The sequence below is a fragment of the Danio rerio genome, chromosome 3 (genome assembly GCF_052040795.2).
Source record: "Danio rerio strain M-AB ecotype USA chromosome 3, GRCz13ab, whole genome shotgun sequence".
Lineage (NCBI taxonomy): Eukaryota > Metazoa > Chordata > Actinopteri > Cypriniformes > Danionidae > Danio > Danio rerio.
Genome location: NC_141023.1, coordinates 35,823,936 through 35,848,072, shown reverse-complemented (window position 1 = coordinate 35,848,072; position 24,137 = coordinate 35,823,936). Strand labels below are relative to the sequence as shown.

General features: G+C 36.1%; 1 protein-coding gene and 1 long non-coding RNA gene across 3 annotated transcripts; one reads left to right on the top strand and one right to left on the bottom strand.

The window, feature by feature from the left end:
* Positions 1 to 2,856: 2,856 nt before the first annotated feature.
* On the bottom strand, positions 2,857 to 23,769 carry wipi1 (WD repeat domain, phosphoinositide interacting 1). Of its 2 annotated transcripts, none has more exons than XM_087242338.1 (13): positions 23,397 to 23,769; positions 21,382 to 21,464; positions 17,992 to 18,158; positions 16,728 to 16,824; positions 16,538 to 16,635; positions 16,309 to 16,401; positions 15,463 to 15,533; positions 15,197 to 15,304; positions 11,329 to 11,493; positions 11,133 to 11,240; positions 8,977 to 9,107; positions 8,795 to 8,895; positions 2,857 to 3,469 (listed from the first exon to the last, which is right to left on the bottom strand). In XM_087242338.1, the coding sequence occupies exons 1-13, from the start codon at positions 23,480 to 23,482 to the stop codon at positions 3,419 to 3,421; spliced, it is 1,359 nt and encodes a 452-aa protein (XP_087098464.1). In that variant the 5' UTR covers positions 23,483 to 23,769; the 3' UTR covers positions 2,857 to 3,418.
* Positions 2,858 to 7,628, top strand: LOC147845699 (uncharacterized). Its single transcript, XR_015481025.1, has 3 exons — positions 2,858 to 4,382; positions 4,775 to 5,121; positions 5,453 to 7,628. It is a non-coding gene; the product is annotated as an uncharacterized LOC147845699 (long non-coding RNA).
* Positions 23,770 to 24,137: the final 368 nt, after the last annotated feature.

Genomic DNA, 24,137 nt, shown 5'->3' with positions numbered 1-24,137 from the left:
TACTGTCCTAACAAAGTATCAATGGAAAACAGGGGCGTTGCTAAAGTCAAAAGGGATGAGGGGCTCAATTTACGTTTTTCTGACTAATTTGATCGTTAAGTTATTTTAGTTCACCAAAACTACACACACTTTATACTGTGAAAACAAATATTTTGCTTCATTAGTAGTTAAAACTATTGAGTTTGGCGAGACAGCATCAGCTCTTTAAAATAATGAATGAATTATGATGACGGGGTTTTTTTAACACCATGTGACAACAGTGCCACTCCCACCTGCCGGTAGAAACAGGTACTGCTGAGTAGCTGACTACTTAATTACATGACAAACGTGGAGTGCGTAATGTATGTGCTATTTTAAGGACTTCGATAACAAAACTGAAATATATTTTGACACATTTTGTGCTTTATCCTTCTTGAATATTTTATATTTGTATCATCTGATTTTAAGATGTTAAGAAAATTGCTAAATCATTACAAAAAAAATGAAACCTAGATGACTGCAGATATTACAGTCTAATGTTGGTATGTCTCTCCTTTTTATTTATTTATTTATTTATTTATTTATTTATTTATTTATTCATTTTTCTAGAACACTTGGCAGGATAAAAAAATGATCAACAAGTTGTTGTCGTGTGCTGGATTAAACCATAACAAGACATTCATATGATGATTACATGCAGACTAGGAGTGTCTGGTTAAAATATAGCAGTGTCCCGACAGACCTCAACAAACAAGGTTACAGTGCAACTGCTCTAAATGAACTGCTGACGGTCATGGCATTGCTACTTTACTCGGTGTGAAGGCAAGCGTGAAAGTAAAGCACTGAGTTAAATACATGACCATTAAACACAGAGGATTCATTGATTATGAGCAGAGAAATAATGTTCAATTTGGGAAGTTTGTTAGTAACGTAGCTTGCAAGTAACTGTTAGTTATGACTATGATTTCAAGAGATGTAAAACAGGAATTTGTTGTGACCAAGACCTACATACCTACAGTGTCAGTCTTTTTGTAACAAAATGTTCTTCAGTACCTTGGACAGCTCATTTTTAACACACATCAGATTTTTTTTTATTCAAAGTTAAATGCAGATACCCAGAAACTTAGAACATAGAATGTTCATTTGAAAGTTTATCATTAATACACCATTATATTTCTTTTACCGGCATCAAGAAGTTCCAGGTCTTAAAGGCACATTTTTAAATAGATTAAGAAGGTGACTTTTTTGTTTCTTGATTTTATCCTCGTCCCTTCAGATGTGTTTTGTAGCAGTTTTTAAACTTTTCAAAGCAACTTTTAAGGTCAATATTATTAGTCCACTTTTATTTTTCTGATAATTGGCTACAAAACTACCATTGTTGTCCAGTGACTAGTCTACACTTAATAACTTTTGCTGCTGGTTCAAACTACATATTTAAAAGGTTTTTTTTTAAGACAGCTTAATTGTTTTATGTTCAGTCTACTAAAGTTTGTAAAACAATTAAGTTAACATAATTAAATTGTGTTGGGACAACATGATCCTTCATGGGTGGAACCCAGCATTGTTTTACAGTGCAGCAATTAATCTTACTTGTCTAGTTTGCAATGTGGATGATGATGTTTTTTATATCATTGTATAGTGAATAGTTTTGTTCCTGTTTAAAAATGTGGAGGTTGTTTGTTTTATGCATTAACTGTATTTTGCAGCCATACTTTGTTTTGTTTTTTAACAGCGAGGACCATAATGGAAACAAGCCCAGGGTTTTATTGTGTTTTTATCATTGATACATTTTTTTTCAAAATGTATGGGATACTATATTTTTATACAGCTTGTCTAAAATCTGTCAAATAAAAATTAAATTCAGTTCAATGCAGTTTACCTAGTTAAACTTTTACATAGCACTTTAGTGAATGAGCATCGATGTTTCCCAGTGATGGGTTGCAGCTGGAAGGGCATCCGCTGCGTAAAACATATGCTGGATAAGATGCAGGTTCATTCCACTGTGGCGACCCCGGATTAATAAAGGGACTAAGCCAAAAAGAAAACGAATGTATTTCACATAATATTGTGGAAAAAGTTAATATTTCTGATGATTCTGATGATATTCATTAAGGGTTACTACAGCGGAATGAACTGCCAACATATCCAGCATATGTTTTACACAGTGGATGTCCTTCAAGCTGCAACCCAGCACTGGGAAACATCCATACACACTCATTCACACTCATACACTACAGCCAATTTAGTTTATTCAATTCATCTAAAGCGCATGTCTTTGGTCTGTGGGGGAAACCAAAGCTGGCACCCGTTTTAAATGTTATCACTCCATTAAATGGAGTGATAACTCCATTATCAGTGGTTATCAGCTGATAGATATGCAGGTTCAGAAGGCTGTCATCAATCATCCACATGATTAATCAGCTATACTAATAGAGAAGACTCCAGATCCAGATCTGTTTTTATATTACTGTCATGGTTAGGTTTAGAGTTGGGGTAAGGGTAGACGTTAATAAAAAACAATTAATAGGAAATTTAATAAATAATATCAATAATTCTCGTTCCAGCCGCAGCTGTATGTGATCTAGAGATGATTAACCATGTGGATGAATGATACTGGCCCATACATATCAGCTGATAACCACTGATAATGCCCATTCAATTGAGTGGTAACATTCGACATGGGGAGAACATGCAAACTCCACATAGAAATCCTAAATGACCCAGACTCGAACCAGCGACCTTTTTGCTGAGAGGCAACAATAAATATAATGACATTTGGTGAATTTCTGCGTTGCTAAAAAAATCTAACGGTAGTGTCTGTTCTTTCCCTTTGAGAACAAATAATGTGCAAGAGAAAAGACCACAGGAGACAGGAAGTGCTTTGCATAATTTCATTCCTAATATATTTCCTACATATTCATTTCTTTCCCTCTCTCTCTTCTTTTTTAATCTTTTGGTCTTGAGCAGTCCAGCAAAATACTTTTTCACTCTTACAAGTAATATCATAGGCACGTACATACAAAACATCCCGTTGTATTAGTATTCAGGATGGTAACATGTAAACATATTAAGTATCAATACAGCAAAACACATATATAAAAAAGTAATTCCTCTTCTCGTATGATTCTGTATGATGGTGTTATAAATTAAAAGGATAAAATGCTACAGTATTACGACTGAATTAATACAATGTGTTACGTAACTGGAACAATATGTGGTTAAACTTTCAGTCATGCACCTCATTTATAACACACCCTTTCAGGGGATTGAGTAACAACGACCCAACATCCCTGATCAACTCATTTTAGGAGATTTGCATTTCAACCGCTCCGTTAATAATTTAGCACCCTGAAGTTTTGTTTGTTTGTTTGTTTTGTCCTTGCTCATGCACTGAGGATCCTCCTGTGACGCTTGCGGTCGCCGCCTGTTCTCTACCCTCTCACGGTCGTCGCCCTTTGCCTCGGCCAGATCCGTCTCGGCACCAATTTATCTACCGGAAACCAGAACACAGCTTTATTGTTCCCTCAGCCATGGGTGTGTTATAGACAGATACAGATCTCCACAGGATCTAGCTGAGAACATGTCCAAACAATCAGCTGGCCACTAGGACATGTTTTAATACACCACAATGACACTTGGAAAGGATATAAAAGCAACAGCAATGGCATCCGAGTATTTTAGTTCCAACTGATATCTTAGACATCATCAAATCCTTCCTATGTCAGAGACCTGAGCTCCACTACAGGAATTAATCACACAGAAGTGACCATTTAATGTTCATTTACTCACCCTCATGACATATTTAGCCACACTTATCTCTGTTCATTTAAAGGGCACCTATTTTACCCCGCCTTCAAGATTTAAGAGAAGTCTTTTGTGTCTCCAGAATGTGTCTGTCAAGTTTCAGCACAAAATACCCATCAGATTATTTATCATTGCCTGTAGAATCTGCCATTTTTGTGTGTCTGCTTCTCATGTGTTGCATCAGATAAACAGCCGTCAGTGACAGAGACAGACTTGGACTGAAATACAGCTCAATAGTCATAAATACCAAGTAAGTTTATTTGATGTATTTGTGTTGGAGTTTATTCAAGCCTTTCTGAAATGATGAGTCACACACAAATGCCATTTGCAGTACACACACACACACATATGTATGCGTTTACTGACACCATGCAGCCGTGGTGATTATAGTGGTTAAGAATTAGCAATTTTACTCTCTTTATTACAAACTATTTTTGTATATATTTTGTAAATATTTTAATCGCAGTTTATTTGCACAAAGTGTTCTGTGGACATGTGTGTACATGTTATGGAGACATGGTGCCTGTCAATCAATTTGGTGGGCGGGGAAAACCACACTCCTACGTCACATTGTGGTTAGTCTCAAAATCACTAGGACTGTGTCCGAAACCGCAAACTTCCATACTATATAGTACGCTAAAATCAGTATGCGAGCTGAGTAGTATGTCCGAATTCATAGAATTTGAAAATCAGTATGCGAGAAGTACCCGGATGACTTACTACTTCCGGCGAGATTCTAGAGTGCGCATCCCATGCATGCTGCGCTATCCCATGATGCCCCACGAGCGAATTCATGAATGGGAGTAAAGCAACGCAATTGACGCAGGTAGGTCACGTGACCATGACAAAATGGCTAATGTAGTACGTCCGAATTCCATTCATACTTTTCACATTCATACTGTATAGAACGTACTTTTCTAACGGCTGAGTAGAACGTTTAAATTCATATGCAGTACCTACTGAGTAGTAGGCGGTTTTGGACGCAGCCTAGAATTTGGGTCAGGAAATTTAACAAAAGAGACTTGTATGACAGTAGACACATTATACCTACACAATCTGTCCAAATAGCCTACAAAAGATGATTTTCATCATAGGTGCCCTTTAAATAAGATGTGTGCCATCATTTTGAGGATACGTTAACGCAATGATGTACTTAAAACAAGAATTTTTCTTTGTCTTGTGCACACTGTCAAGCCAATCGCTTATTTCCAAAAAGTCATTAGGACAACTGTTTTAATAACTGTTTAAACTACCTATGATGCTGTATCTCATAAATAAATGTACAAAATCTGTCACTGAGGTCTTTTCAAAAGGTACATACTGAACAGGTGGACATTAGTACTTTTAGAGTACACTTTTATACCTTGAAAATTAACTTTTGTACCTCTAAGGTACACATTTGCACTTTTATGTACTAATATACAGTTGAAGTCAGAATTATTAGCTCCCTTTTGAATTTTTAACTTCTTTTTTAAATATTTCCCAAATAATGTTTACAGAGCAAGATAATTCACAGTATGTCTGATAATATTTTTTCTTCTGGGTGAAGTCTTATTTGTTTCATTTATGCTAGAATAAAAGCAGTTTTTAATTTTTTAAACACCATTTTAAGGCCAAAATTATTAGCCCCTTTAAGCTATTTTATTTTTATTTTTTGGATAGTCTACAGAACAAACCATCGCTGTACAATAACTTGCCTAATTACCCTAACCTGCCTAGTTAACCTATTTACCTAGTTAAGCCTTTAAATGTCACGTTAAGCTATATAGAAGTGTCTTGAAAAATATCTAGTCAAATATTATTTACTGTCATCATGGCAAAGATAAAATAAATCAGTTATTAGAAATGAGTTATCAAAAGTATTATGTTTAGAAATGTGTTGAAATCTTCTCTCCATTGAAAAGAAAAGGGAAGAAATAAACAGGGGGGCTAATAATTAAGGGGGGTTAATAATTCTGACTTCAATACCTTTAAGGACCTGGTAAGGACAAAAGTGTACCTTTTTAAAACGTACTGGCCCCAGTGAAAGATTTTTGTACCTTATTTCTACTTTATTAGATTTATTTTGTACCTTATTCCTCCAGTCAGACAGTTGCAGTGAGCAAAGTAGATTTCCCTGTACTCTCAGAATTTGTAAATAAATACACATTTAATAAGGAAAATAACATTTTTAAATACAACATACTTAAGCTGAAAATATTATGTTTTTATTTGATTGCATGATTCATAACGCTTCATGGGATTGTAGTTCTTTTTCTGTTTGAAGTCTTCCTGTGAAATTTCAATTAATTTTCAAATAAGCGACATTTAACAGAGCAAGGATTGTTTTTGCAGCATATATTTTTGTTCTGAAGATTGTCTTGTCTTTTTTTGTTAGTTTGACTGAAATAAAAGCTGTTTTAATGTTTAAATAAAAATAGATTTTAGGGTAAATATTATTAGCCCTTTTAACATATAGATTTTTCAATTGGCTACAGTAAAAATCACTGTTGCCCAATGACTTGCCTGAATAATCTAACCTGCCTAGTTAACTTTATTATTGTAGTTAAATCTTTTAAATTACATTTAAAACAAATATTAGCATCTTGTAAAATGACTAGTAAACTGTTATAATGACAAAAAAAACAAAAAAAAAAGGTAATTAAAATGAGTTATTCAAACTATTATGATTAGAAATGTGTTTATGTGCTCCATTAATCAGTCCCTTTACAATTACAATTTTACAGGAGGGCTTATTTTGTCCTCAACTCTAAATAGTCTTGCATAATTTAATGGTTTAATATTGTGATTCTCTCATAGTTGATTGTTGTGGGTTACTGCTAAAACACTTTAACAAAAACTTAAAGAAAAAAATAAAACTCTTAAAAAAAAAATGAAAAAAAGTGTGCGGGCATCAATTCAGTTCTGCTACAAACGTCAAAGTCTTAAATAATAAAGGTAATAATTTCTTTTAAAAGTGTTCTCTTGCCTAAACTGGCCAATTGTTTTGCTTGATAAGACATAAATAAATGATTAGGAGTTGCAGGGATTTATTTTATGTTGTCTGTGTGTGCCTTTTTTGACTGTCAGAGTGAAATCACCCATTGGCATTTTATGAATCACAAGAGTTTTGCTCAAAATAACCTTTAATCCTCTACATCTTTACTCACCTACATCTGGGTCCGCATGAGGGTGAGTAAATAAACAGCAATTGTGTGTTTTGGGTTGGGTTAATCTATCCAAAACTATCGTCTCAACTATATCAAAACACACCAGGAAGTGTTAGTGGTAATAACAAGGCCTGCTGGACAACAAGTGTGCCACCGTCTGGAGTAAAGTGAGCACTGCGTCAGTCTATCTGCACTTTCTCCTTTTGATCTTGGGATCTTTTGGACTGTATAAGGTGCAGTGTGTTTAAACTGTGTGTGCATAGACGAAATGCATTTGACATCAGGCCTTTGAGACTGCAATAGAAAAAGGGCTTCATAGTCACATCGATGTTTCATGTAGCAATGACGATGAATGAAACCGAATTAACGGCCAACAGAATGTAAGTGACGAATGACTGCAATGCTTTCTCATCTTTGTCCTGTCTGTGCACAAACAAACAAATCAGTCAGCATATCTTGTGCTCAATTCCATGTGAGATCAGAAATATTATTAGCCTAAAACAGCAAAAGCTACAGTTTGAAATGGATTTCAACACACCTAAGATGGATACAGATGAAGTGAACACTTTCAGATGGTTTGTCACTGCCGATGTTTTTAACAGGTCCCTACTTGCTATTTTTCTACAAAATGGCTATTTGATACGTTTAAAAAAAATTGAATATTGATATGAATTTATATTAATTTATTTGATATATTCTATGAAATATTTTTTATTTCACTTGAAATTTCTCAGTTTCTCTGGATTTATGATTTCTGGTTATAAATGTATGTATATATATATATATATATATAGCCAGTCAAATAATTAATCGTGATTAATCGCATCCAAGATAAAGTTTGTATTTACATAATGTACATGTGTGTACTATATATTCATTCATTTATACATTTTCTTTTCGGCTTAGTCCCTTTATTAATCAGAAGTCACCACAGTGTAATGAACCGCCAACTTATTCAGCATGTTTTACGCAGCGGATGCCCTTCCAGCTGCAACCCATCACTGGGAAACACCCATACACTCTCATTCACACACATACACTACAGAAAATTTAGCTTACCCAATAATGTAAATATTTATAAATACACACACTTAAATGGACATAAAATATGAAAAGTATACAAAAGAAACATATTAACAAGTATATTTATTTTTATATATCCTTTGTATTATATAAAAATAATTATATATGAATATAAACAAGCATTTTATACAATATAGTTATGCCTATAGTCATATATACAGTACCCACAAATATATTTTGTAAATAAAAACTTTTGTTTTGCCTGCGAATAATCGTTTGACAGCACATATATATATATTTAATAATTATTTTATTATCATTCAATTATCATATGTATATAATTATTATCATTTTATAATAATAATTATTATTATTATTACTATTATTTTATGCAATTTGGCTTAATGACCCCCAAATCATTTGTAATTGTATCTAACTGTGTATTATTTATATTGATTAAGCTTAAGTGTCTAATTTTGCATATATTCACCTCAAACTTAACATCTTTTTAAATTTGATATCATTTTAATTACATTATTTCAGTCTAAATACAGAATAATACCACTGAAATATATACTAAATGGCTTCATATGTCAAAGGAGTGATATTAGTCATTTATATTGTGCTGATGCAACAGCAGCATTTGGTCCAGGTGAAAAAAAAGCACTATTCTGAATGATCTCTACCGTCAGACCCAAACAGGCTGGTGTAGGTTCGGTTAAAGAAACTAAATCACACTTAGTTTGAGTGCTTGTGGACAGAGGGACAAGACAACCCCTGGGACAATCACTGGGATGCAACAGCGACGCTTGGATTTGGGGAGGTTAGCGAATGCTCACGGGAGGAAATTCGGTCTCGTCGTCCAGGCACACGGGCCCTGCTGCGAACTCGTGTTCAGGAATCACCTCGCCTTTCTTAGCTCCGCCGTCCTCCGAGTAACCTGAGAGGAGCATAGACGTGTGATGGTGAGTATGATTTTGGATGTAGATGTGTTTGTGTGTGTTTGAGTGTGTCGTGGCACCTGTGAGAGTGGCTGTGACTGGTCCAGATGTGGGAATGGCCACAGTCGCAGCATAGGACTGGCACGCTTGTGGAGCCTCTGTCATGTCAGATTGATTAGTCTCTTCCCACTCTTTATCTGATCCAAACAACCTGGGGGTTCAAGGTGAAGTAATTATGTCTAAGTCGATTAATAGTATTGTTTATTCTCCAAAAAAAGGAGACTTTACAGGGTGTCTGTGAGGTTTTATAAAGAATTAAAAACTAATAAATCAGTTTAGAGAAATGCAAGACCCCTAAAAAGTATTAAAAGTCTTTAATACTGTTACAAGGTATCACATCTTGTATAATTTTTGATTATACAATGTGAAGTTGTATGCTAAAGTTTGCCTTGAGTATTGAGATGCTATGTAGTCTATTGATTAAAAAATCCAGCTAGATATAACATCATGCTACTTTTTTATTGCAGTAACCAACATTGTTTTTCCAGCTGTTCGCCACTAGCTGGATTAGCATTTTATGCAGCATATGAATATGAATGTTTTAGTTTAGGATTGGCAATGAGCTCCGTCACACAGCAAAACAGATAAAGCAGTTCCTTGAAACTGAAAACGCTGAAAAAATAAAATGGCCAGCTCAGAGTCCTGACCTACACCCGAATAAAAAGCTCAGTAAAATCCTCTGTGGTAGAAACTGTAGAAAAGCTGATCTAGAACACAGCAGAGCAGTGTGAGAGATTAAGACTAATGATGTCCAGTGACCACAGGTATAGTTACAACAAATATCCCTTTAATGTTGAATGTTTACATTTTCTGGAAAAAAATTAAGTCATAAACTGTTGATCAATTTTGATCTGTAATACTGATGCAGTGAGGACAAGTGTTGTGTTGCAATATAAATTCTTATTCATACATATTCAAACTTCTGAGATTTGAAAATGTTTATAAAGCACCACCATGAGACTTCTTGTTCATTAATTGACTTAATGAACTGAGTCATTTAATTTATGACAGAGGTTTTACAGAGTGAATGAGTGAGTGAATGAGTGAGAGTGGGCATGTCATTTGCTCACTTTGAAACATGAGTCAGTCTCATTCACAGCAATGCAAGAAAGGGTTACGAATAATAATAGTGCAATTACTGATTACAATGAACCTGGAAACTAGGATTAATCTTCATTGGCCTTATGCCCTACATTTGACTGAATAGGATTAGAAATGAATATTGTGTTATTTTCCTATTATAGTAATAAAAAATGTTTAAAAAATGCAATTTTTAAAATTAAGTCTTTCATTTTCATACATAATTTTTTAATTACGGCGAGAGAGTGGCGCAGTAGGTAGTGCTGTCGCCTCACAGCAAGAAGGTCGCTGGGTCGCTGGTTCGAACCTCGGCTCAGTTGGCGTTTCTGTGTGGAGTTTGCATGTTCTCCCTGCCTTCGCGTGGGTTTCCTCCGGGTGCTCCAGTTTCCCCCACAGTCCAAAGACATGTGGTACAGGTGAATTGGGTAGACTAAATTGTCCGTAGTGTATGAGTGTGTGTGTGTGTGTGTGTGAATGTGTGTGTGGATGTTTCCCAGAGATGGGTATCTCCCTGGAAGGGCAGCCGTTGCGTAAAAACTTGCTGGATAAGTTGGCGGTTCATTCCGCTGTGGCGACCCCGGATTAATAAAGGGACTAAGCCCACAAGAAAATGAATGAATGAATTTTTTATTATAATACTTCAATTAATAATTTCAGCAGCAGTCAGTTGCCAAGGTAACATTTACAATCTTTTTTATTTAGAATTAAATTTTATTTTAAACTGTTTTATTTAAAATTACTTGTAATAATTCATTATATTGATTGTAGTGTGTATGGGCATGTCCTGGTCCTTACAACTCACCTCATAAAAACTAGATGCTACGAAACACCAACATGGTGCGGTTAATATCAACCATATCCTAGAAAGCTTAAAATGCAAATGTAATTTCAATGTCATTTTGCTTTCTTTAAAATAAATCACTTCAGGCACAACGACTCTCTTACAACAAACAAAAAGTCACTCGTGACTACCTGCTGGCATCATGATGAATATTCATTGAAAAAAAATAGTGAATCAAACAGATTTCAATTTGCTGTTTAATTGTGCAACACATAATTATACATTCAATTTGATTCTGAAAGAGTGAAGACTCACCTGTGCTTCTGCACCAGCGTGCACTCACCCCCATCTTGCGGATCAATGTTATAAATGAATAGCTGCCCATCAGAGGAGGCCACAAGTAAACGTGGAAGCTTCTGGATTCTGATTGGTCAAAAGTCAAACCCTTCAATGAGTTTTTTTTTGTCTCAGTAGATGTTTTAGATGGCTTTGTAAAGACTGCAGGACTCACGTTGCCAGGGCGCAGACATTTCTCTGACCAGCCATCTGGAGACGGACGGTAGCGAAGGCTCGGTCTTGACTCATCATGCCTGACACCTGTGCGGGGAGGTAGCTGCTGGCGGCGGTGAACATCTTACCTACATATGCGGACCAAGAGGGAGCTTCCTCCTCCCCACTGCCAGACACAGAGGAACACAAACACAGGTAATGTACATATTTGTAAGTAGAAATCTGGATTTATTTGTTCAGTTGTCTGCAAAAGTGCACCAATCAAAAATCGTTTCTCACACTACACTTGCTTCCAAACCTGCTTCTTTCTTCATGTTTTAGAATCTCAAGCATGTTGTAAACTGGCAACTATTGACTTTCATTGTATTATATTCATTGTATTGTATTGTATTTTTTCCTCGTAATGAATGTCAATGGCTGCCGGTTTCCAACATTCTTCAAAATATCTTCTTTTGTGTTCAACAGATTTGGAACCATTTGAGGGTGAGTAAAGGATGAGGGTATTGTTTTTGTTTTTGACGTGACGTTGCAGTTTTTACTGTCACACATAACAAAAATGAATATAATTAGAATTCTGATCATATAAAAAGCAGTAAATAGTTGAACGTTTCTTTGTTTTCCATGGATGTCTTGTTATAAAAACTGCTATGTTATTAAATCTTATACATTCTTGAGCTAAATCTTAATACTATCCTATGGTGTGAGTGTCTCAAGTATAGTTCAATAAATTACAACTCTTATAAATTAAAAAGAAAACGATAAAATCGTTAATAAATACTTCAGGCCTAATTTTACATCTGGCTATTTTAATAAATGGCCAACTTTTTTCTTTCTTTTTTTCCAAGTTATTGGACAACAGTGGGTTTTTCTAACGCCGATTTAAAAAAAAAAAATTCCTAATGGAGCCATTAATATTGACCTCAACAAATGTAAAACTGCTTTTATTCCTGTCAAACTAAAACACATTAGCTATAGGAAATACTGTAAAAAAAAAGGTCCTTGTACCATTAAACATCACTTGTGAAATATTAGACAAATTATAAAAATTTCACATCATGGCTAACATTAGCTGCGTCTCATTTCAGAAGCTGCATCCATCAAAGGATGTAAACTTGTAATGTGAGTCCTTCGAAGTCCATACAGGCCGAACAAAGTGTTTTGAAATAAGACGATCTAGCCCACAGAGGGCTGATCTCGCCAGGCGCCACCTATCAACAGGAACAGCTGCTGCTTATAAGCAGGATTTAATTTGCAATGACTTTTAGTGAATTCAAAACTCACATTAGGCGATCTGAAGGCAAAGCAAGGTTTACAAAAACTGGAACATGTTTCTTTTTATACATAAATGTCATATTTAATAAGACATGTTATACTCTTTGTGTTTTACATGTGTTTAGATATCCAAGTAAAATAAAACCTAATTCATACATTTAAAACTGTAATCAGAAGATTTCTTTTAAAAACGTCCTGACATTATCAGCACGCAATGAATCTTGGGATGTTTGAGGTCGCAAAAGATCCACCAGTTGTGTCCTTCATTACCTGAAGGATGCATTTGGAGGCTGCATTTTAAGAAGCCTTCAGATTTTTTTTAATTAGACTAACGCAGAACCCTTTGAATGCATCCTTTGGAGGATGCAGCCTCTGAAATGGCACACAGCTATTTTTGCCTTCAACTTTATGTATTAGATTTGAAGTTGAAATCACAAAAATTGAAGATCTTACATATTCACAGGGTCACACCTGAAATGTTGGTTTAGAGATTTCCTACAACAGGTTTGTACAGATCGAAGGTCAAATTGCAGTTTGAGTGTCTCCTCTTTTCTCACAGTTTCATTCATAGTCCTTCGGCTTAGTCCCTTATTTATCAGGGGTCACCACAGCGGAATGAACCGCCAACTATTCCAACATATGTTTTACACAGTGGATACCCTTCCAGCCACAACCCAGAACTAGGAAACACGCATAAACACTCTCGCATTCACATACATTGATTCACAAAGGTCAATTTAGCTCATTCAATTCACTTTTAGCGCATGTCTTTAAACTGTGGGGGGAACCGGAGCACCCAGAGGAAACCCACACAACATCAGGGAGAACATGAAATCTCCACATAGAAATGGCAACTGGCCCAGCCAGGACTCGAACTAGTGACCTTTTTGATGTGAGGCAACAGTGCTAACCACTAAGCCAATGTACTGCCCTTCTCACAGTTTCTAAAATGATTGTTTCAAGAATCTGGTCTCACCCTGAGTCTACTCTATCTTTTGTCCCATCTACTGTGTGTGCCAGAAACCATTATCCCATCTGAATTTCAGCTCCTGGTGTTTCCTCAGCACATGTAAAATTAGGACTCTATTTTGACAGTCCATGCGCAGAGCGCAAAACGCAGGGCGCAAACGCTTTCAGGGCGTGTCAGAACGCGTTTTTTCTAATTTAAGGACAGGAAATCTGCTTTGCGACATAGCGCATGCTCTAAAAGGGTTGAGTTTATTTTCTTCATGAGTTATAGGTGTGTTTTGAGAATAAACCAATTAGAGTCTCATCTCCCATTCCCTTTAAGAGCCAGCTGCGTCGTGCCAAGAGCGCATTCGCTATTTACAGGATGCAAAGTAAGTCTAAGTGGGAAAAATGAGCATTTCACAAGCAAACAGTTAACAGTTTTTTAACAGAAAACTGTTAAACAGAGCAACTACTGCGTGAGAATGAGAGATAATGGATCTACTTTCACATTCGCTCTTGGATAGGGAAACCTTTACGCACAGACATCAATTAGCCTATAAATAAATAATTTTGTTTGTTAAGCGCAAAGATTTGTTTCAAAACTATTTCTAAATTCAGTTCTAATTTCCAGCAAACGAATAAATGAACAATAACAAAATGTGCTCAAAAACCTGAGTGATATCCTAAAACACATGCTGTGCCCCATATGCTCTAAAACATGACAGGTGGGCAAATCTAAGCTTGTTTTTAATAAAACAAATATAAATATGGATATATTAAATAATACTGCTAATTATAATAACACTATACAAAAGCAAATTGTTATGAATGAACTGAAAAACCTCCCGAGATGAAGAAGACATAAAAGCAGTGATTTTTCATATTTATGTAGGCTAGAAAATAATATGTTTTGTTATATTTTAATCCTTTAAATTTATATCCTATATCTATTCTTATTATATCCTATATATATATACTTAATATTTACATTTTTAATATGTAAAGATATTTGCCTATTGCTCTCTTGTGCGTATTAAGCAGTGCGTAAGCGAGGCGCAACTCTGCGCTGGAGTTTAGACCGGGTTAGTTTTGGTCTAATGAAAAATCTATTATACTGTAGATTCTTAAAATAGCGACACGCCAGCGGTCCGCCTCAGAACGCCTTCCTTTTTAGACCAGAACGTCAATGGGCGCACAAATGAGCGCTAATGCATTTGCTATTTAAACAGCGTAGCGCAACGCCTCAAAACGACTCTTGCGCCAAGCTGAAACTACCAAAAGACTATTGCGCCGCGCCTTGCGCCACACTGCACCGGGTGTATTATAGGGCCCAAAGTGATACAAACAGTCAATCTGACCATATCAATGCCATCCAGATCTTCATTCATTGAAGGTTTCTGCAAAGTCTTTTGCTTTTGAATCACAAAAAACAGCATCTTCTGCAATTAGTGAAATTACTAACAACTCTTTTTTTTTTGTCAGGCTTTACAATTTCTAGAAAAGAAAAGACTAGAACTCTTATTTCTTGTGCATTTAAACTGTGCACACTTAAACAGCTACACTGAAATACAGGATCTGAAAAGGCACAATAGAAGCACTTTAAATGAACCCAAACTGCACTGGCTACAAAAAAGCATTTTCATTACCTTGGGCTGTGTTGTTCAAGCTTGAAAATGTGCACCGTCTCTGTATTGCTTGAGGCACACAAGAACTGAGCATCCAGGCTGAAGGAAAGGGAGCTGATGTTGACATACCTTTAATGACAGAGACACAAAAGGTCAACAGCGAACACAAAATTACACATGCAGCAAACACATATACACATATACAACATTTGATGCAGATGCATGTCTTGCATATGACCGAAGTAGCTTTACTGTTTATTATGGGCTTTACGTTATCCTCATTTTACCTTTTCATCCCTCTTCTGAACTCAAACAGGCGCAGTCCCTCTGGGATGGAGAAGACTCGAATCACTGTGCCCTGAGACACCAGAAAAGAAGATGACAGATGCTCAAAAAGGCGTATATCAATGTTTATATATAGGGTATAACTAGGCAGAAATCCACAGATTTTAGCCCATCAAGTATTTATTTACTTGTGTAATTGTGTGTAAATTTATATTTATTCAGCTTTTTTTATTTATTTCAGTGATATTATTGACTAATATGAAAGTGTTCATTTTATTTGTTTACAATACAGATTGTAAAGTAATATTTTTAGTCTATATATTATATGAGAGGCTTGCTTTGTTTACAAAATAATGGATCTAACTGTATTTGCATTGTAAACATTAAACATTGACGTTAAAAAAGTATTATTTTTCATTTCATAAATTAGGTTTTAATGATAGTCCCAAAATCATTCTGCGTAAATCCACAGATTTTTTTTACAAAATTCTGCGCAGAAATAGCAAAAAATGTCCGCAGATCTGTCTGGACCTAGGTATAACTTTGTCAGTATCACGAAAACACATCTATTTGCAGAACATTATAGTATTTTTTGATTGATTCAGCATTCTTGTCACAAATTCTGAATTCTGTTATATGTCTGAACATTGTATGTTGCTGATCTTCATTACATTCTAGATCAGTGGTTTTCCACAGAGGAAATAGAGCCAACTGAGGATCTGCAAACCTCTGCAAAAGCCTAAGAATGTCTTACAACAAAAAGACTGAGAGTAAAACATGCCCAGATATGTTCTAGGGCAAATTTGTTTGATTCGCCAGTCTGAGTTTCTGTATGATTGGCTCTTTACCCTTTCAGAAGCACTGGCCAGTTTGGTGCCAGAGGCACTGAAGGTGATGGCGGCCAGTGGACTGTCATGAGCTGGAATCATGGTCACAGTGCTCTAAACAGACAAAACACACACACACACACATATTCATATGTCACGTCAGGACATTTCTCTTATTTATAGTAAGTTATTTAACCAAAGGGACTGCCAAAAGGAGCAGCTAAACTGTTCATTGGCCTGTATTTTTTACCAGATTGTTGGCATCATAGACAATAATTTCTCCGATGGTATCGCTGCCAGGATATGCCAGGAAAGAGTTGGAATGGTTGATGGAGAGAGCACAGAGACCTACAGAGGCACATGGTTCATGTGTTGACACAGTAAACAGATTTATATTTATATTTGATGCGTATATTTATAATTCAAATAATTTTTTTTACCTGATGGGTTGGACGGTGTGTTGAGAAGGGTCTTCAAGAGTTTCATGTCCTTTATATTGTGGATATAGATGGATTCCTCCAGACAGACAACCAATCTCTAATAAAAAAAATGTATGCAAAAATAATTGTTCAGTTTAGATGACTTTATTAGTACCCGTAGGATGATTTTTTGGTATTGCAGCGGAGGTTGACATTTGATAAAAACAATTACAACAATCAAATCAAATCATTACAGACACACAGGTTCCCACAGAAAAATCGTCAGGTTAAAAAAATAATCTAATACTTTATGAATCCTAATCTATTACAACTGACAATTGAAGGACAGTTGAAGATGGAATAAAGCTAAATCTGCAATGTTTTGTCCTGCTGAAAAACATCTGAAGGAAGAATGTTAAACTCCTCAGAAAGAGGGTGAGAACTACACTGTCAAAATGCTGGGTTCCACAGAAAAGTAAAAAAAGGTTTGCTCTTATTTTTTAACTAAATAAAATACAATATCAGTGGTTGGGAAGAACAGTTATTTGAAATAAATTAAAACAATTTATTGCATTGTTTAATGTGGATTGAGGGAAGGTATATGTGTGTATATATATGGTTTGTTATTATTTGTTCCATTTTTTTTTCATCAGATTTTGATTGTTTTATTTGGGGATTGTTTTGTCAGTGTTTTATAGACCAGTTCAATGTGGTGGTGTCATTGGCCCATGAACATATCCTGCATGTTGTTAAACTATTTTATAACTATAAGAGGCAATTCAATCATAACTTAATGTTAAAACAGCTGTCATAACATTATTTATCAATATGTGGCTCTTTTTGGATTCTCGTAAGATGTAGAAATTAAAAATGTAAAACAGGAAATACATTGGGACCATTGTTTTTGTTTACATCCCTTAAAATGGTCTATAGGATTGTATATGGTGTGTGGGTTGTTGTAAAATGTTAATTGCAAGAATAAAAATTTCATGACAAAAACAGGCACAATAAAAAAGCAGAAAGAATGTGGGGCCAACGTGAAAGCGTTTTTTAAAACATAAGGGCACTGATGCTCCTTGCACAGAGCTTCACAATTTGCCTTTAAAAGTTTAAAGCACAGTCAATGATGATACTCAGATATTTGTAGTTCTCCACTCATTCTCTCACGCATAATTACTAATAACCCAAATGTTTTTCTGCCTGCTGAACCAAGCGTTCATCTTCTCCGGGAGCTTAATAGGTGATAATTGGCAGGTTTGCAGTGGCACAGCTGTGTTGTGTTTACCTGTCTGTTGAGACGCACTGCAAGAATGTTGTTCGAGTAGCTGTAGTTGCAGATCTCGGTGCCCTTTTTGAAGTGGTAGACGTTCATGCGACGTGGCATGGACTGACTCACCACCACAACCAGGCTGCTGGAGAAAAGCCTTTCCACGATGTACACTTCTGGAGTTTCTGCTGAAGGCGAGCGGAGAAAACAACACATTAGTCGCCATATAAACTAAACAGGCCATGTACAAACACATGCACAAGCACTTTGTGGTAACAAGCAAAGTAACTTTCTGCCATTATTGTTTAGATTTAGTTATCCAAAGCCATACGAGGGGGAGGCAGTGGCGCAGTAGATAGTGCTGTCGCCTCACAGCAAGAAGGTCGCTGGGTCGCTGGTTCGGACCTCGGCTCAGTTGGCAATTCTGTGTGGAGTTTGCATGTTCTCCCTGCCTTCGCGTGGGTTTCCTCCAGATGCTCCAGTTTCCCCCACAGTCCAAAGACATGTGGTACATGTGAATTGGGTTGGCTAAATTGTCCGTAGTGAGAGTGTGAATGGGTGTGTAAATGTTTCCCAGAGATGGGTTGCGGCTGGAAGGGCATCCGCTGCGTAAAAACTTGCCGGATAAGTTGGCAGGTCATTCCGCTGTGGCGACCACGGATTAATAAAGGGACTAAGCCGACAAGAAAAGGAATGAATGAATGAACCCATACAAATTTGGATAATCATTCATTTATTCATTTTACTTCTGGCGTAGTCCCTCATTTATCAGGGGTCTCCACCATGAAATGAACTGTTAACTATTCCAGCTTATGGTTTGAACAGCGGATGCCCTTCCAGCAGCAACCCAGTACTGCAAAACACTGGTACACTCTTGTATTCACACACACTCATACTTTACTGACAATTTTGTTTACTCAATTCAATATCTTTCCTATATTGTTTTGCCAACTGTCCCAGTTGGGGCTCGCCCATCTTGCTGTGAGGCGACAGTGTTAACCACTGAGCCACAGTGCCGCAAATTTGGTTGATCATTGAAACTTTTTTTTTTTTTTTAGAAATTATCCTAACGAAATGGAGGGACTATTTCTTAGGCGATCCAAAAAAGATGCTAAAAAAAAATATTCATTACAGATACAATGGTACAGATCAAGATCTCATATAAGCTTTGGTCAACTTGTGATGAACTATACATTAATCATTAAAACCTCCACAAGTGTTCAATCTTTCAAATGTACACAACATATTATCAACGAAATGTCCATCTACATATGTAAATTCTCCCGTTTTTGACTTTTACGAAAATTGTGTGATCCGCTGTAAAAAAAATGTTGGGATCCACACAATCGATTTGTGTTAAGACAACATGCAGGAATTAAGTTACTTATTAGATTTTTACAAATTTATAATAATTAAATAAATTAATTAATAATTAAATAATTAAATTCTTAATAGCTTGAGTGATGTTGAATCTGATGGTGGGGAAATATCATGTTCTGGATCAGCTCAGCATCTAATATGATAAAAAATTATAAATCATGACTTAATATTGTAAAGACAGCGGCATAATGCAGTGAAATAATGTTGTTTTTCTGTATCAAAACTGTAGGCATGTGCATGCGTACATTTGATCTGCTGGTTTTACCAGGTTTTAATTTTACAATATACAGTTGAAGTCAGAATTATTAGCCCCTCTTTAAATTTTCTTTTTTAAATATTACCCAAATTATATTTAACAGAGGACAGAAATGTTTACAGTATGTCTAATAATATTTTTTCTTCTAGAGAAAGTCCTATTGTTTTATTTCAACTAGAATGAAATAAAAATTATTATTATTATTTTTTTTTTAAGATTTAAATTTTTTTAAGGTCAAAATTATTAGTCCCTTTAAGCTATATTTTTTGATAGTCTACAGAACAAACCATCGTTATACAATAACTTGCCTAATTACCCTAACCTGCCTATAACCTAAATAACCGAGTTAAGCCTTTAAATGTCACTTTAAGCTGTATAGAAGTCTCTTGAAAAATATCTAGTCAAATATTATTTACTGTCATCATGGCAAAGACAAAAATCTTCTCTTCGTTAAACAGAAAAATACACAGGGGGTCTAATAATTCTGACCTCAACTGTATCTAGCGGTTCTTAATGATGAGTTTAAATTATTTTTGGGAGCTTGATAGAAAAACAAAATCCCCTTTTGATGTTTGAATAAGAATCACATGAATGTTTTGCTACACATCAGAAAAAGTACTTAATATTTAAACTAATTTAAGTAATTTATAGGATGCTGATTATTCAAAAACTAAACTAAATAAAATAATAGATTCTTTTGATAGTGAAAAATGTAAAATAGAAGAGGGTTCTTTATCCTACAAACCTATGTTTTGGTTTTGTCATACACTCTTTAATTTCTAAAAACATATATTTTTAATTATTTTAAAAGTTTTCTCAAAAGGAGGTTAAGCTGGACCATTGTCTTGCAATTCTTGGATATTCTGAGACATTAGACACTTTTCCAAAGTCCCAGTAATGTCCCCTTTTAATAGGCCAAACTCTTGCAAAAAAAAGGATACTTTTAAACTGGAAACCTTCTAACCCTCCATGTTTCAAAGTGTGGATGGGTGAATTGTATCAAAGTCATTCAGCTTGAGAGGATATGCTCAAAATATCTAAAAATCTCAACACCAATTTCAAACTGTATATCAACCTTTTCTGGATTTCCTCAAAAGTGATTAGTGCTATGCCAACGATGTATTGGAACAACTGATCATACTACGATAACTACATTTGAACATTATGATTGCTTTGTTTGGTAAATAGCACCAATTGTTTGTTTTTTATTCACTTTAATTTATTTTTATGTTCAGATTTATCGCTGGGGTTGCTATGTTTATATCTGTGTATTTTCCTTGTACCGTTTTTGTATTTAAAAAACACAAAAGCCTAAATAAAATATAAAAAAGATACATATTCAAATAAATGTAACGTTAAATAAAGTTATTGATTTTCCAAGTGTACTTCCTGTTTTGCAAACATTAGTAGCAGACTACAGAAACAACCTCAACCACAGGGTCAAAAGCCAACATGTAAAGTGAATCAGTGGGCTATTTCTAACTGTACTCTAGGGTGAGATTAGCACAACACAGATCCTGACAGCACAACCACAAGTCACATAACTTGTTCTGAGATAAGGTATAATAAAAAAAAAGTTCTCAACAGAATAGAAAGGAAATGACATAGCAATTTTTTTTTTTGGTGAAGTAACCCATTAGAATAGAAAGTGGCTACACCCTATGATGATGTCCACATTATAAGGTGCATGATATTTCCTCCTATTGCATGGTTGGCAGACCACCACACTTCTGTTTTAGATTACATTTACAAAGAATGGCAAGATATCTCACCGCTCTCATGAATGCAGTCCAGTTTGTCCACCGAGGTCACAGAGAAAAGCCTGTATCCAGTTTTGGTGCCCACAGCCAAAGACCTGTAGAAACAACACAATCTCCTGATGTATCAACTATCATTATTTCACTGTATACAACAGTTCTGTCTGCTTCTCGAATCTGATTGGCTGATAGCTGTGTGATATTCTGCAATATGAGAACTTGTACAGCCCAAGTGAACCGCGCTCAGGCCCACCTCTTCTAAACGGGCCAGGGCCGGCCAAGTGAACCGTGCCCGAGCCCGATTCAGCGCACTCACACTTCTCAAACCATCCGGGAAACGGGCCTGGGCACGGTTCGGATAGCATAGTGTGAGTACGCCCTTAGAGTTCAACAGAATAAAGAAATTCCTACATGTTTTAATTCATCTGAGGATGGGCAAATAATGTGGGCATTTTCATTGTTGGAACAATTATCTCAAAAATATTTATAAATAAAATAAATTTTTTTTAATAATGATCAGCAATAAACGTGTGATCATTTACTCACTCTATCCAATATGTTTTTTATCTTCTTGAGAATATTAAAGATAATTTTCAGCTGAAATTGTGGCCCTTGGTGATTCATACAATGCAAGACAATGATTACCAGCCTGATGCTCCAGACGAATCATTTTATTTCACAATACCTCAGTGTATCGTTAAAAGCCATTTTATGACCAACACAGACCAGAATTTCAGCTAAAAATCTTCTTTGTTGTTTTACTAAAGACAAAAATCTCTTGGATGGCCTGAAGATGAGTAAATGAACAGCAAATTTGCATGGAGTATTTGACTGAACTATCCCTTTAAGTGGCAAGCCAAGCTGTGCTGTTCTTAACAAAGCTTGATCTAGACTTGTTGGATGTACCAGGTCTTATTTTTGAGTAGACAAAAATGTCCACATCTGGATTGCAGGCCCCATGATTCCTCCAGACGAAGCTGTTTGTGTCAGATCCTGTGCTTAGCATTAGCATGGCTAATTCCTATTTTTATTGGAGAGCATAAGTATGTCTTGCTGACCACATCGCTAAAATCCCTAAATAAAACCTTGTGTTTACTGCGACTGACATGTGTTGGCAATCACAGCTGTACACAATACCTGACAGACAAATCAACAGCACAAACAACTAGATTCAGATTTTTCTCATACTGAGGTGTTTTGGTCCAGCTTCCTTCAATCTCAGAAGAGCAAATTAGCAAATAGCCTGACTCCATATCATGTTCTGTATATATGATTTGCTGTGCTTCACTTTTTAAGACAAGAAACCAGTGTTTATCAGCCAAAATAGAGGACACAAGTGGGGTCAGCTTGTCAGGAGACTCTGGACGGATCAATAGGGTCACACAATAATGCAAATTCAGCTCTATTTGTAAGGGGAAATGAAAAAGGTAGGGTATCTATTTAGTTTTTTTTTTTTTTTTGTATATATTAACATTTATTTAATAATAAGTCTTTTTGTTTGTTTGTTTTGTTCCATTTGTAGATGGTTTCTATAGATTTGATGAAGATAATGAGATTTTGGATTACAGCATGGACAAATATCTGCTAGTGGGCTCAATATACATCACCTTAATTCAAAATAAAATCGATTAAAGGACATTTGCATTAAACAAACAAACAAGCAATAACATACAGCGTTGCACTACAAAACATTTTTGTAGAGCATACAACGCCTTTATGAATTTACATCTTGACATGAAGACTTTATGAGCATCACAGAACCCTTGTTAAAAGTACTACTGACTATAAACAACGTACAGCCATTAATAAAACAGTGCTGAAACAACACCGGTTCTGTTCCACCGTTATAACAGCGTTATTACATACTTTTTAATGGATATAATAATCAAAACAGACAGCAAGCAGCGGACAATCCTTTAAGCAGAGGTGACATTCCCTTCTGTTAGGTAAATCGCGGTTAATAGCATCTTAGAAATATCCGATTCGGCAGATGATGCAAGACTGATCTGCAGATGTGCAGCAGCGCTTACGTGGAGTCCTGGTTGAAGGAGGCGCAGCACAGCCCCAGCCCCGGCCCCGGCCCGCCAGGACCGTCGGCTCCCTCCTCGGTCTCCATCCCGATTCCCAACGACCTCCTTCCCTCCCTCCGCCCTGGATCGGAGGCCTGGGATCGGTTGGACCTCTTGGAAAGATAGTGGCGAAGCGGATCCTACGGGAGAAAAACTGGACGGTCCGAATTAAGTAGAAGACAAAAGACACCCGAACGCTTCGACTACCGTTCAGCCTCGCGTTAATGAATTAAATCGCCAGTTTGGGGTACATTTACGACTTCAGGCGAAACAGAGAGAATGAAGCAAAACAAAACCAGCTGATAGTTGTTGCGTCACGTCAACAACACATACTAGTGGTTGCAGAATATGCGCCGTGTTGTCGTCCGGCTGAGCGCTGATTGGTCGAGGGAAGCATACCAGACGCTGATTGGAGGGAAGTGCGGAATTAAGGCAAACGTGGGCGTGGTTTGGTTTACATATTCAGAGAGTTTAACCATATAAAATGTCCACGAATACAGATATGACAGAGCCACTCATGACAGGCGTCCTCCTTTTCTGCAGAATTAATTCATGTTTATAACTATGACTGGATTCTTTCGAACAGTTCATGGACTGATTTTGAACAGACTCGGAGAATTTTAACGTAATCACGTGACATCCTAGCCTGCAACGTTACCTTTTAGTAAACCCTAAACAAGCTTAAATTTAGTCTGTTTGTTG